Below are 15,699 nucleotides of genomic sequence, written 5' to 3'. Positions count from 1 at the left end.
GGAACTCCTGAGCTCAAGTGATGTGCCGGCCTCAGCCTCCCAAAGTGCTGGGATTACAGGCGTGACTATTTATTTCTTAAGAAGAAGTGCATTTTCCTAGGTGACTACAACATCATTCCCATACCCAAGAAATTTCACCTTGATACAATATCATGTACCATACAGTTCATTCAAATTTTCTAATTGTGCCAGTAATGTATGCCTTTTAAAGCTTCTTTTGAAAATTAGGGTTCTAATCAAGGATCATTCATTGCATGTGGTCTCTTTAGCCTCCTGTGATCTGGAACACTTCTCTGATTTTTGTTGTTAGTCTTTCATGACACTAATATTTTGAAGCATTGGGGCCAGTTTTGTAGACTATATCAGTCTCTACCTCTGTCTGAAGGTTTCTTCATTATTAGATATGGGTTCAACATTTTTGCAAGAAACTACAAAGCTGATGTGTTTTGCTAAATTTTCTGTTTGTGGAGTTCCAGATAAGGTCATGAAAGCTGAACTTGCATTTGTGCATGTGTGTTTTGTGGGCACCCTAATCATATGTGTGTCGTATTAATAAACATGGATGGCTACCATCCTGGATATCATGCAAAGCATTAATCTCTGTATTTACTTAGAAGCAGAGCTTCGGAAGTTATAATGCCAAACTGTTTATTTTCCCCACTAGGTTTTTTTTTTTTTTTTTTTTTTTCCCTTCAAGACAGAGTCTCCCTCTGTTGCCCAGGCTGGAGTGCAGTGGCAGCTCTCGGCTCACTGCAACCTCCACCTCCTGGGTTCAAGTGATTCTCCTGCCTCAGCCTCCCAAGTAGCTGGGGTTACAGGGGCCTGCCACAACGCCCGGCTAATTTTTGCATTTTTAGTAGAGATGGGGTTTCCCCATGTTGGCCAGGCTGATCTTGAACTCCTGACTTCAGGTGATCCACCCACCTCGGCCTCCCGAAGTGCTGAGATTACAGGTGTGAGCCACCGTGCCTGGCCCCCAACTTGTATTAACCCACATCATCGCAAACATTTATTGACCACATTTTAATTTTTGTTAAATCTGTAGGCGCAACATAACATAATGTCTTTTTTTTTTTCATCTTTTATTTTTGTTTTTCTTTTTTTTTTTTTGAGACAGAGTCTCGCTCTGTCACCCAGGCTGGAGTGCAGTGGCGCTACACGGCTCACTGCAAACTCCATCTCCCGGGTTCAAACGATTCTCCTGCCTCAAACTCCCGAGTAGCTGGAATTACAGGTGCCCGCCACCATGCCCGGCTAATTTTTGTATTTTTAGTAGAGACGGGGTTTCACCATGTTGGCCAGGCTGGTCTCGAACTCCTGACCTCAAATGATCCACCCGCCTCATTCGCCCAAAATGCTAGGATTACAGGCATGAGCCACCATGCCTGCCCCTATATTACATATTATATTACATATATTATATATTAATATATGTAACATATACTATCATTGCTAACATATGTAATATATGCTATTATTAGCTTCTTCCATTTTATAGCTCCTATGTCATCTGAAGACTCAGTGGGCTCGCCAAAGTGCCCATCTCACAAGTGGTCCTGCCCCATTTTGGGATCTCCTGCACCACACTTAATGGCCCCAACCATAAACTGGGTCCCTACAACTGTGTCACCACGCACACACTCACAACAGTGGTGACTCCACCTCATAAAGGCAAGCGCCCAGGAAGTGAGGTCTGCCCCTTAAAGGAGCCTCGGGCCAATTACGGCTTTCCTTGTGAATGGGAAAAACATTCTGCAACCTGGTAGAGTCTCTCCCAAAATCCGGAGAGATTGACGCCAATAAGTCCTCTGCCTCTCTTTAAAAACTCACAAACATCTTAAAGATATTTCACCCAACTTTGAGACCTATGTATCATGATTTATTGCGCAACAGTTTAGGGAAGTCCACTCATGATGGGGCCCCTAGCACCTCAGAGCAACCCTGCCACTCTCAACCTCTCCTTGGGCCTCTTCCCCCAACTTGGGTCTTTCTTTGTGTAGTGTTTCAAGGACTAGTAAACTCACGATACAAGTGCACCCAGGAGGCACGCCGTAAATGCTCTTTAAATGAATGAATGAATGACGAAGAAATGTTACTGCGTTGCTAGGTAAAGGTGAAGAAAGGAATGTTGGGGGCCAAGCTGGGTGCTGATTGGCTAGTCCCCACAATGCAGTAGGGGCAGAGCACGGAACGTAGGAGAGGGTTTCTTTAGACCAGGCAGTCGCTGCCCAGCCGGTCAGGACGTGGGACGCAAGGGGCAATCCTGCCTGGTTCGCAGGTCCGAGGCGGGCGCGGTGGCCCTTTGGGCCCCGCCCCGCCCCGCCTACCGGCAGCCAGGCCAAGGCCCAAGCGGAGGTCGCGCCGACGCCTGCGCAATGTATGCGGAGAGCCACCACCGCCTCCGGTCCCGACTCCGATGATGGCGGACGGCGCCGCCGCTGGCGCTGGCGGCAGCACATCTTTGAGAGAGCTGCGGGCACGGATGGGTGAGCGGGCGGGCGGCTCCCGAGGGTGGTTCGGGCCCGCGTGGGAGGTGGTGCTCCCGCAGCCCCCGGGCCGTCGGAGCGGCGCAGCGGGGGCCACAAAACTTTTCCCTGGAGTCGCCTCGTGCTATCCGGTCCTCCCCTCACCCCCGCCGGAGTGCCCTGGGACGGGACAGGGAGTAGCCTTGGGCCGGGGGTGGGGGGTTGAAATGGTCTGCCGACGCCGCGAGCCGCCTGAGTCCCGCCGCCAACGGTCGAACTGCCGCTGCCAACGGTCTAAGCCCCGCGGACGCGGCGCGAGGGAACTCACAGGCTCTGCTTCGACGGGTGGGGCGGGGGCGGCTGGAACCCGGACCCCGCGGACCGCCCCGAGCCCCGTCTGCCCTTGGGGGGCGGCGGCCGCCCGCGCAGCCGCCCCAACGAACGCGCAGCTGCCTGGGATGTGCGGGCGCCCGCGGGGACTCCGCGCGCCGGCGCCGCCTCCGTGGCCAGGCAGCCTTTCCAGGCACGGAAAATTTGAGTTATCCCCCAGCCCGGGTCGTGGCGAGTTTAGGCGCTTTTACTGTCGCAGTCCTTGCCTCTCCCAAAGGCTTACCTCCTGCACCCTCCCAGTCAAGGTTCAGGGAAGAAGCTGGGTGAGGGTGGGGATACTTAAAAGTTGATTTAAAAGTTGGGATGCAACTTGGCTCTTTGCATCTCCTGGTTTGCCTGCTGTAGCACATGACTTAGACAAGATGTCATCTTCCGTGGGACATCTTGCAGTCCCTAGGCTGAACTGAACGAGAATGAGCACTTCAGAGTGCTTTTTCCTCAACGGGTCCCATCGCCAAAAAGTTTTTCCCTCCTCGAAAACCGTTAATCTTACACAATTTGACAGCGCATTGCTTGGTCCAGGAGACGGCTCCACTACCTGAGAGAGGATTTCTTCCTTGCAGGAGGTTGCCTTTAGCCTGTTAGACTAGTTCCCTCTGCTATGAGCGCGAATAAAACGATTTTATTACTTTTAATTGAATTTGTTAGGGTTTTTTTTTTTTTTTTTTTGCATTTGCAATTAAAAAGTTAGATTGTTTACGACTGGGAAGCTGTATGTCACTTGAGAAGACTTTGAATCAGCTCTCCAAAGACTGTGTCAGAAGCATGTACTACATACACTTTCACCATTCATCAGGGAGGAAAGATTCTTCCTTCCGTGTCTAAACTTATGGTTCACCTAGAAAGAGAGTCTCCAATAAATTGTGTTGCTTATTGGTACCCGTGGCTCTCAGACACTGGTTTAGTTCAATGATTTAGATTAACCAGCATTACTCCAATATGGTGAAGAAGTTGTGAGCCGGATAAACCCCTAAAAACAATTGTGTATCAGATGTTGGAAAGTGTTTTAAAATTATATATGGGACAGATACTTGAATTCACAGCATTTCAAACCAAAAACTTAACAGCCACGTAGAAGTCTTAACCTAGAACCCTGGTTTAAATCCTTGCTGCCCACTTCATGTTAGGAATTGGAAATATCGCACGTTAGACTTTTTTCACAGAGCACCAACTTGACCAGAACTGCCCTTTAGATCTCAGCGTTTTCCTGAAAGGGTCAAGGAGAAGATGTTTTTGCTAAAATGTTGTTTTCATCTTCTGCTGGGAGCCTGTCAGCAAGAGTTAAAACTGTCTTGAATACATAACATATAAATGCACAGCACAGTCAAAATACATTTATTTTATACTTTTGTGTATGCATTCAACAGATACATGTGTATATATATATATGTGTGTTACATATAAAGTGTAAATATATATTTGTCAAGTGATGTTTTCTGTGCATAGCACTGTGCTGTTGTAACATACCGAATATTTATTTTAACAAAACACATGTTTATATTTTTATGCAGAATTGTTTTAAAATAAAAATTAATTTGAATATTTCAACCAGATGAGCGTAAGAAACTTGCCACTGACATATCACCTTTCCCTTCTTGTTTTTCTAAATTCACCAGTGTTTCTCAGTTTAGAATAACTTATTCAAAGAATAATTTCTACCAATGCAGAAAAAGTTACTGAAATTGACAGCCAGATTATCATAGAATTTTAGAGTTGGAGAAACCTTAAGATTATCTTGTCAGGCATCCAGAGTCCCAGCTGTAAAACCCTGGGGGCACTTCTACCACTTGAATGGGCACTCTCATGAGGAGCTTAATATTTTTCCAAGTAGCCATTCCATTGTAGACAGCTCTAAATTGTAGAAAATTGTCTCCAATTTTGTCTTCAAGACAGCTATCTTTGGTTTGAACTTGGAGGTCTTCTGAAAGTCTCAGCCCTATGACTTTGGCTTTTGCTATTTGAGGCAAAATTCTGTGAATCTGCCTGATTTTTATGGTTCGCTGATGGCAGATTTCTTTTCCTGTTATTTTTTCTTAATATTTCAAAATAAAGTTGCTTTGAAATTTACAGTTAAATCAAGTTCTGGCTTCACCACTTACTACTTGTGTGAATTGGGAAAGTTATGTTTAGCTTCAGTTTCCTCAACTGTTAAAAAAAAAAATTGGGGAAAATAATTATGTTCACTTTATAGGATTGTTGTAAGAATTACATGCAGTAGGCCAGGCGCAGTGGCTCACGCCTGTAATCCCAGCACTTTGGGAGGCGAGACGGGCGGATCACGAGGTCAGGAGATCGAGACCATCCTGGCTAACATGGTGAAACCCCGTCTCTACTAAAAAAAACACAAAACATTAGCCGGGTGTGGTGGCAGGCGCCTGTAGTCGCAGCTACTTGGGAGGCTGAGGCAGGAGAATGGCATGAACCCAGGAGGCGGAGCTTGCAGTGAGCCGAGATGCACCACTGCACTCTAGCCTGGGTGAAAGAGTAAGACTCTCTCAAAAAAAAAAAAAAAAAAAAAATTTACATGAAGTAATACAAATGAGCTTTGTAAATGGTGACATGATATACAATATGTGTTATGGACATTTTTAGAAAAGTTCCATAAATACAGATTAAGATTCATAATTCAGTTTTAGTAATAAACTACACATTTTCTTATTTAATCTCTGGACAAAATATAGCTTTTACTTTAATTTTGGATTTAGAATTAGTATAAGGACTACAGAAATACCTTGCTGTTACTTTTAACTGAATATTAAGTAAATTCCCTCATTCATTTAAATGCATGTTGATTAAATTCTTCCATTCAATGGAGTTGAATAAAATGTTGACTTTAATATATCCAGACATAAAGGTGTTATCCCATTTTCTGGACATTTTAAATAATTTTTAAACCCTGTCCTTTCTGTTAATGTATTTCTTACCAGTAGGAATTTGAATACAAAGGTCTAAAAATCAGATTTGATACTACTACTACATTAACCTTTATATGATTTGGTTCATTATTCTCACCACAGCTACTTCTAAGGTCATTTCTGTTTAATAAGATTTTTAATTAGCCTGGTAAAAATGTACTTTTTTTGAGACAGGGTCTCTCTCTGTCGCCCAGGCTGGAGTGCAGTGGGATGCTAAAGGCTCACTGCAGCCTCAAACTCTTGGGCTCAGCCTCCTGAGTAGCTGAGACTACAGGTGTGCACCACCACACCCAGCTAATTTTTGTATTTTTATAGAGATGGGGATTTGCCATGTTGCCCAGGCTGGTTCCAAACTCCTGACCTCAAGTGATCCACTTGCCTTGGCCTCCCAAAGTGCTGGGATTACGTGCATTAGCCACCACTCTGGGCCAAAAATGTAGATTTTGAGAGAAATTATCAGCTAAATAATGTCAAATACAGACTATCCTTAGGACTTCTAAACAGGAGAACTGAATGTGTAAAAACAATACTACAAGTACTTTATTGTTTTCTCTGTGCTCACATAAAAATGTTGCAAGTGGGTATATAGGAGTGTCTATAGACTAAGAATTTTTGTTAATATACTAGTGCTCAAATTCAGAAAATTGTGGTCCATGGAATTGCCAGTAGTTAAATTATTAAGGAAGCTGAGAAGAGTCTCGTCTTCAAATTAGGCTAGGTCATATATTATCTGGGCTGTTCAGCCCCTGGGGTTAAAAAAAAAAAAAAATGGTGATCCTTATGGCAGCAATTGTGATGTCACTTTCAAGGTTATGCTGTAAAATAACTCCCTCAGTGGCAATTAACACCTCAGAGTTCATTCATTTTATAAGTCCAAGGACAGCCCCTCTATTCCCTCAGTTACTTTAACTGCCCATCTTCAACCGTTATATTTTTCTTAATACATAGAAACCAGACTTGTATGCAGCATCACAGGGGCTTACCTCCTGTGCATTTCTACAAGGGAAGAAGAGTTAGTTTTCATACTCTTTTTGAAGATGCTCAGTATTGTGGGGCATTTTAGATATAGCCATATGTGGAATTAAAGGGTTCAGGGATTCCCCTATAATAACTCATGTGTGTCATCCTGGAATTTTAGTTTTCTTGCTTTTCCTCATACTGTGCTTTCCTAATCTTACACTTCACCCTTATCGAAGTTTATCACTTTTCTGCCTGTTTACACGTTTGTTTGCACCTTGTACAGTTTATATTTGTTTGCTTGACATCTACCTAGAATGATACCATCTCATTGGAGATTACTTTTTCTAAAAGCCTATTTATTTCTCCACCTTCAATATGCATCAGAATAGAGCTTTTAACAACTGTAGATGCCTGGGCCCCACACCAAGAGACTGGTGGTGGGGAGCGGGCAGGCAGGCATTGCTGATTTTCTAAAAGTGAGTTAGGTGATTCCAGTGTGCAATCAGGGTAGAAAGTCCCTGATTTAGGTAATTTATAAGTGTACTCCTTAACATTGGTTGGGCCTGATCTTTCACTGAGTATTTCACTGTTAACACTTTGCTTCCCGATTCAGATCCATAAATTCTTAACCTGTTATCTTCTGAATTTCCAATTTATGGTGAAGCTTAGTTTTTCCAATTCCTTGCCAGCTCAGTTTTTCTAACACTTGGTGTAATGTTTCGTTTGAGACATTTTTGAGATCTATTAATCATTGGCTCCTACTCATCCACAAGCTTATGCTGCCACCGCCACTAACAACTCAATTATCTTTATGTCTGCAAATACCCTGGCCCATCTTAGTAAACCCTTAAAATCTTTGTTAAAGTATTGTTGAAGATCATAGGTGTTCAATATATCTTTGTTGTTGACCCAGATGAAATCAGTCATGATTTATAGAAGTGATCCTATCCTTTATCATCAAATACAACTGGCCGTGATTTGCTGACTCCTGTGTTAGCTATTCGTATTCTTAACATCTAATTCCTTATCTCTGTATTTTAGTTGCTGCAGCAAACGAGATTGCTAAGGAAAGGAGGAAGCAAGGTGTGGTTAATCATGTTGCAACCCATTCCTCAAATATAAGATCAACATTTAAACCAGGTATAATTTCTCTGATGCTTTGATAGATGTCAAAGTGTCATGTCTTTAAAATTTGATATCCTATTAATATCTAACTATATTCTGTTTTTTTTTTTTTTTTAGTAATCGATGGATCCATGCTTAAAAATGACATAAAACAAAGATTAGCAAGAGAGCGCAGAGAGGAGAAAAGGAGACAGCAAGACGGTATATTTTAGACCTTTTTTCAAAAATCAAAATGAATTTTATGTTGTTATATATTGCAAAGTGTTTTTAACTTACTCCTCCTAATTTGTTTATATGATAGAGTATAATTTTTATATTACGTATTATTTTGGATTAAATCTTTTTACTAAATCAGGTAAAGAAGACCCATGAAAATTCTTTGATTAAGTTGTTTAATTTTTGGAGGAGTAGTGTATCTTAGCTTTGATTTTCTGAAAACTAAGGTCTGGAAATTTCTTCAATATTTGTAAAAACAATCAGAATGAGATTTCAGTAAAAGTGATTCTTTTTTTTTTTTTTTTTTTTTTTTTGAGACGGAGTCTCACTTTGTCACCCAGGCTGGAGTGTAGTGGCGCAATCTCGATTCACTGCAACCTCTGCCTCCCAGGTTCATGCCATTCTCCTGCCTCAGCCTCCCAAGTAGCTGGGACTACAGGCAGCTGCCACCACGCCCGGCTAATTTTTTTTATTTTTATTAGAGATGGGGTTTCACCATGTTAGCCAGGATGGTCTCGATCTCCTGACCTCGTGATCCACCTGCCTCGGCCTCCCAAAGTGCTGGGATTACAGGCGTGAGCCACCACACCTGGCCAGTAAAAGTGATTCTAAAACTGAAAATAAATTGCCAATAATCCTAATATAGATAAGATGAAAAGCATGTTACCAAGTTGTAAAAAGATTATCCTTTTAGATCCTAATTTATACAGAGTCACACTTCAGAAGCATTTAGTGAGGGAAAATTTGAATATAGAAAAAATTGTGCTCTCCTATAATGTGGTATATGGTTGAGTCCATTAATGTAAAACTGGCATGTTTAATATGGTCTGTATAGATGAGGACTTTGAAAGAAGTTTCCTAGTAGAAGGGAACAAAACATATATCCTGTCCATGTGGTTTTTAAAAATTAGTATTTTAATGTACAGCATATTAATATGGTAGGGTTTGACTTTAGCTCAAATCAGCAGAAATATCACATGAAAGAAAATATTTTTTCTTAATTTGGAATTGTAGTTTGGACAGGATAAGAGTCATTTGGCATAGACAATCCAGTTCTCCAGAGTTAAATGAATACTCAGTGAAAATGGTTCTTCAGTGGCTACCTCTGTTCACTTTTATAATAAATCTTTAGTTACTAGCACAGGTTGTGTTAAGAAAGGGAATGAGATATGTTAACTTTTTCCTTCTGTGTGTGTGATGTGGAAAACCTAAATATTTTCTTGGCTCTTACACCTTGAAAATGTATTTGGAATATTTCAGCCAATAAAGAAACACAACTACTTGAAAAAGAAAGAAAGACCAAGCTCCAATATGAAAAACAGATGGAGGAAAGACAGAGAAAGCTGAAGGAACGAAAAGAGAAAGAAGAACAACGGAGAATAGCCGCAGAAGAAAAAAGACACCAGAAGGATGAAGCACAAAAGGTACGTAATTTTACAGCCTATACATGAGAAGATAATCTGTGTTGCCTGAGTCTGGAATATTGTTTTCTCAGGCCTTCTCTGCCTTACTGGCCCTGTAGAAAGGGAACCAATCCCAGCTCTTTCTTCTTCGTTTCCCCTTCCCCTCAGCATTATATAGGCTCTTACTCATGTCCTGATAAGATCCCAGGAGCTTAGATCCACTAGCCTAGGGAATGGGGAGCGTTCCAAATCCAGGAACAAAACCCCGTCCACCTTCAGGACTTGCACATGAGGTACCTGTGGCCTGGGCTTTGTTCTGAGTGGCTCTGTTTACTACCAAAAAGCATTCACTGTTGTCTCATTGCCTGCAGAATAAGGGCAGACCCCACTGTCTGACCCTCCCTGACATGCCCTCATCTGACCGATTTCTCACAACTCCTTTAAGAGTGTGACTCCCGAGCCAAATCAGGGCACTCGCTCTCCCTTTCAGCTTCCCTGGCTCCCTGTGGTGCACACTCACACTCTCTCCCTCTCTACCCTCTGTCCCCATGTTCCTCACATTCCCTTTCCTGACAGGGCCCCTCTGGATGTGTGGTTCAGAGTCAGCATTCTTGCTTTTGTTTTGTGGCACTGCCCCTCTCGTTTCCTTGCTGGATTCTCTTTTGGTGTCCTTGGCACTCTGTTGGGATGAGTCCGTGGCTTTGTTATGCCCTCTCCTTTTCACTTCTGTACCTCTTCAGTTTGTCTTTTGTGGTACTGGGCATCTGGCTACCTGTCTCATTCTGTATGATTCTGACACCTAATTTTTCTCTTGTAGGTCATTTCACTACTTGACTTGGAGTATGCTTGACTCCTTCTGAATCTAGCGTGGTCTCTGTGACACCGTTCTCTATCTTCCTGGCATTCTCTCTTTCTCTTTATTCCAGGGATTTTTTTTTTTCTCTCTGAGACAGAGCCTCACTCTGTCGCCCAGGCTGGAGTGCAGTGACATGATCTTGGCTCACTGCAACCTCTGGCCCCCAGGTTCAAGCAGTTCTCCTGCCTCAGCCTCCCAAGTAGCTGGGATTACAGGCGCCCACCACCACGCCTGGCTAATTTTCATATTTTTAGTAGAGATGGGGTTTCACTATCTTGGCCAGGCTGGTCTTGAACTCCTGACCTCGTGATGCACCCTCCTTGACCTCCCAAAGTGCTGGGATTACAGGCGTGAGTCACCCTGCCCAGCCCATTACAGGGATTCTTAAGTGTCCCTAAATAAACCTTAGTCTATCTTTTGGTCTCTGTCTGACTCTGGCCTTTTTCTGCCTGAGGCAGCTCGCTTTTCTTTTTTCTGTCTTTGTCTTAGCTTCTGTCTGTTTTTCCCCATCTTTATATCCTCTGCCTGCCTTTCTCTCAGTGTGTTGTATTTTTATTTCCCTCTCTTATTTTCTGTCGCTCTAATATTTACGTTTTTTTTTTTCTCTCCTTTTCTCTTTGGTTCCATTTCTCCCATGAAGCTTCCTCTTGTCTTTCTCTGCGGTGCTCAGTTTCCTCCCTCATCCATACCGTTGCTCTTCTACGTGCTTCCTCTCCAGCCCTGCACCCGATCTGGAGAGCTTCCTGATTCTAGGACACTTCTTATACCACCTCTTCCCCGTCCATGGTGTACTGTGTCTCTATCTCTCTCTTTCTGAACCTTTTTCTGTGGTTGTTTATGTTCTGTTTCATGCTCTAGTATTTGGTAGACTCTCATTCAGAATTCCTGTCACTTCCCATCATCCTCTGTGAAACATCTCTTATTTTACTTATCTGTAGTGAAGAGATGAAGGCCAGAGAGAGAGAGAGAGAGAGAGAGAGAGAGAGAGAGAATGAACTAAGTAAAGATAAACCAAGAAAGAACCAAGAACTAAGTAAAGAACCAAAGAAAGTGAAATATAAACTGTGTGTAGAGTGAGTGGGAGTCCATGGAGGAGAGAGACAAGTCACAGGGACTGAGACCAAAAAATAAAGACTATCTTAGAGAAAGAGGAAGCTGCCAGAGAGAACACAGAGAAGAGAAGAGAATGCAGCAGAATGACACTACAGACAGAAAGGGAGCCACGGACATGGCAGGAGAAGGGGCAAAAGAAAACCCCAGATAGCTAGTGCAGGGGAGTCCCAGACAGAACAGGGGACATGGGACACTGGAAGCAGGCTACATATAGCAAAAGAGAGGGATTCTGGAGAGCAGAAAAAAAACCCATACTCAGTGGTGCTGAGGTGTATATGAAATGGGATAGGAACTTCCACGTGAGCCCTGGGTGGCCATAGTGTGAGAAGGGATCTGGAAGAGAGCACAGTAGGTAATGCATTTGGAAACGGTGGAATAGAATCAGAAATAGTTTAATAATACAAAGTTAATCTTTGTTTTTAGTCTATTATAGTTTCAGGGTTTCTCAGTAATTCAGAACAACTGCCTTTCTGTTAGAAAATACAGTTTTCAAATGTTGCCATTATATCAACTTTAAGAATTGCAGTTGCTCTTCTTCTCAGAAGATACGGCTCCTCTCCATTTTCCTAGTACATTTATCTTTGCCCTTGGTAGAAACAGTAGAGGCTTTGTAAGAATGGCGTTTGCTGTGAAACGGTTGTTGTTAGGGAAAAATAGAAGACCTTTGGTCCTAAAAGTTGATTTGCTTACCTGAGTTCATGCTATGGTACAGTACAAGGATGAGAAATATTTGAGAGAAGAGCTCATTTCTGGAAGTGGAGTTGTTTTGCTACAGTATGGCATTTGCTTTGTATAGCTGTTGTCTTAATCAGTTTAAGTTAAAGTTGAGGTCAAGACAAATATATTGATTGTCTTTTTTGAAACTTTATTTTTATTAGTTAACACCAGAATTTAAGCTGTTACAGATGTGAGTATAATAGATGATTCTGGTATAAATTTAACTTTCATGTGTGCTGATTTTTCCCCTGCCTCCTTCCACAAAGAATTTAAGATAACTTAAAAATACATACCACACCAGATGATAAAATAAATGGTTGGGGGAATCAAGCAGAGGGGAAAATTAAGGTAGGCAAATAAAACATAAGGTATGATTAGCATACACAAAAGTACACCAATCAGTCTTTGCACAGTTGCTAGAAAGAGGCTACACATTTGGCTCTAAGTTTCCTAATCATATAAACAAAGAGGAAAGCGTGGTCATTTTCTCAATGCAGGGTCCATAAGATAAAAAAAAAAATGAGTTATTTAGGAGAAGCACTGGTACTGATAGATAGCTGAGACATATCGCCAATTATCTTAAACTTTTACCTGAGACAGAAATTTGGTTATGGTTTATTTTATAAGCTACAGATCAAAATTATACTGACTAATATAATGAATATGTAAAAATATGTTGGCATTTATTTTAAATAGGAAAAATTTACAGCCATTCTTTATCGTACTTTGGAACGGAGGAGACTTGCTGACGATTATCAGCAAAAAAGATGGTCATGGGGAGGCTCTGCAATGGCGAATTCTGAGAGCAAAACTGGTAATTAATACACCTGTTAAATTTTAAGTTTGTTTATGTTCTTATTTAAATATTGGCTATGAGTAGAAGCTTGCATTTACAGCAAGGTTTTAGTGTTTGTATCCTAAACAAAAATACTGTACGTAGTAAACTTAAATTTGTATCATATGCCATTGCAAAGGAAACAGGTGAAATGTTATAGTAGATTTTAATTAGCTCAATATACCTAAAATCTTATTTAAACTTATAATCAGCAGAAAAATGATGACTAATGAGTAAGCTTTACGCAGCTTATCGAATGCATATTTTTAAAAATAAGTCTACCTTGTCTACTATTGATTCAGTGTAAATTTTCTTATATGCACATAATTCTACACAATTTCAGAAAACAAAAGTAAAATTTATATAGTTTAGAAGGATTGGCCAGTTGCCGTGGCTCAAGCCTGTAGTCCCAACACTTTGAGAGGCCAAGGCAGGCAGATCACTTGAGGTCAAGAGTTTGAGACGAGCCTGGCCAACATGGTGAAGCCCCGTCTCAATTAAAAAAAAAAAAAAAAAAAAAAATTGATTGACTGGCAGTGAATATTGTGAGCTTGAGTAATGTAAGTCTGTGCTCCATAGAACTACATCATGAAAACTCATTTTGTTTCAGTTAATGATGCTTTCCTCCTTGAAATATGATTACAGTAAGTATTATGTCTTTTCTCAGCCAATAAACGATCTGCATCTACTGAAAAACTTGAACAGGGAGCTTCTGCTTTAATCAGACAAATGCCTTTGTCATCTGCAAGCCTTCAAAATTCCGTTGCCAAAAGTAAGTAGTTATTTCATGTATTCTACTGAATTTCTATTTAATGAAATCAGTTATTTATATTTTTACAGTACCACCTATTTAGATTGTGGAACATTTAGGTTTATTTCAAAAGAGTCCCATGTTACTTTACAGCAGAGGGAGAGAGTTAGTTATACTTTTTTTTTTTTTTTTTTGAGACAGAGTCTCGCTCTATTGCCCAGGCTGGAGTGCAGTGGCATGATCTTGGCTCACTGCAACCTCTGCCTCATGGGTCATGGGCTCAAGCGATTCTCATGCCTCAGCCTCCCAAGTAGCTGGGATTACAGACATGCATCACCATGCCCAGCTACCTTTTGTACTTTTGGTAGAGACGGGGTTCCACCATGTTGGCCAGGCTGGTCTCAAACTCCTGACCTCAAGTGATCCACCCACCTGAGCCTCCCAAAGTGCTGGGATTACAGGCGTGAGCCACCATGCCCGGCCTTGTATTTTCATCAATATACTTGTTTCATGATGTTTGTGTTAATCATATCAGATGGGATTATTGGACCTCAGTAGCTGAAACTGAAACATATTTTGGTCAAAAGACATTGCCATTAAGTGGCATAATTATTTATTTGAAAATCAGTTCATATTCTACCAGCCTATAAGTGAAATTGTGTTTTCTACAGACTGGTTAGACTAGTTATTCAATTTCCATTAAGTATTGTGAATATTACCTCATTTTAGAAAAATAATAGCATATATATAGCAGTGGACAGGTTGATCTGCATTACATATGTCATATTTGTTATTCACAATTATCTTAGAAAATTGACAGACAAATATAATTGCCTTCCTTGTTTTATAATTAAGACTCCAAGAAATTCAGTGATTTCTACTCTAACATCCTTTTCTATGGTTTATATTTTGGTCATTTGATAGATGGATCATGATATTTAAATTGTACCTTTCATTTATAAGTCAGTGTTTTCCCCCAAAAGCAAATAAAGTGATAATGATGTTTAATGATAGACGTATTGCCAAGCTCCACTTTACTACTCTTCCTAATGGCAACACAGAGTTGTTTCAAATACAGTGAAGTTGTCTACTATGAATAATTCAAATATCTTTTTGTTTCTGGTATGTACCCTTTTAATTAGTGTTCCTTATTAAAAGAAAAATCTATATCCAAGTGTGTGTCAATAACCATGTCTGGCTTGTAGCACATGGTGCCTCTCACTGATAATTGAAATGGATTAGGCAACCGTACCCATCAATCCAAAAAAAAGGATCCCTTTTCTTTCCAGAGGAGAAAAAGGAGTGTTCTTGAGAGGAAAAAGAGAGAACAAATTCCACATCATTCCTTTAAACTTAGCCATTAAAAAAGATGAGGAAGGATGGCTTTTGTGCCTTGTGAATTGAATAAGGCGTAATTATAGTTTGAATTTTAAAATGTTTGTTTTGCATTATTAGGTGTCTCGACGATTTTTGAGCAATGCTGATTGCTGTAAAATTCCAGTACAGCAAAAGATTTTGGATACCATTTAAAGTGTAATTAATTGTAGCAGTAGTTAACCTTATGGAAAAGATTTCCATTTTTGCCTAAAACAATATAGTTTTTAATATGTTGAAAAGGATTTCGAGGGGGAAAGGATTTCTGTTCAAACTTACATTGTGTTATTTGTACTTTTAGGACTCTTAAAATTTCAATGATGAGCTTGAGAGGTCTTTTATTTTATTGTCAGTCTGAGTATATCACATTTTCTCTTGTATTGGTCTGAGAAAAGTTCATCCACTTACCACCTCCACCCTCAATGTGCTTTCCCAAAGCATTTTTATGTATAGTCTGGGTTCATTCATAGATTAATATGGGAAGATTTTCTCTGGCACCTTGCTTATAATATGGTAAAATTAATTTATTATTCACCAACTAAATCCTTTAGAAAAATTAGATAACATTAATTGCAGTGC

General features: G+C 40.8%; 1 protein-coding gene across 6 annotated transcripts in view; it reads left to right on the top strand.

Moving 5' to 3' along the window:
* The first annotated feature begins 2,219 nt into the window (after positions 1-2,219).
* MAP7D3 (MAP7 domain containing 3) overlaps positions 2,220-15,699 on the top strand; it is a 35,460-nt gene continuing 21,980 nt past the window's right edge. For all 6 annotated transcript variants that reach the window (XM_074029806.1, XM_015443907.4, XM_005594697.5 and 3 more), the window contains exons 1-6: positions 2,220-2,486; positions 7,772-7,870; positions 7,973-8,056; positions 9,332-9,495; positions 12,857-12,974; positions 13,663-13,767. In XM_074029806.1, the coding sequence (XP_073885907.1) occupies positions 2,417-2,486; positions 7,772-7,870; positions 7,973-8,056; positions 9,332-9,495; positions 12,857-12,974; positions 13,663-13,767 (640 nt within the window). In that variant the 5' untranslated portion in view covers positions 2,220-2,416. The remainder of the gene's footprint in view (positions 2,487-7,771; positions 7,871-7,972; positions 8,057-9,331; positions 9,496-12,856; positions 12,975-13,662; positions 13,768-15,699) is intronic.

The sequence above is a fragment of the Macaca fascicularis genome, chromosome X, assembly GCF_037993035.2.
Source record: "Macaca fascicularis isolate 582-1 chromosome X, T2T-MFA8v1.1".
In the NCBI taxonomy this organism is placed as follows: Eukaryota; Metazoa; Chordata; class Mammalia; order Primates; family Cercopithecidae; genus Macaca; species Macaca fascicularis.
This window is presented reverse-complemented; position numbering and strand designations above follow the sequence as displayed.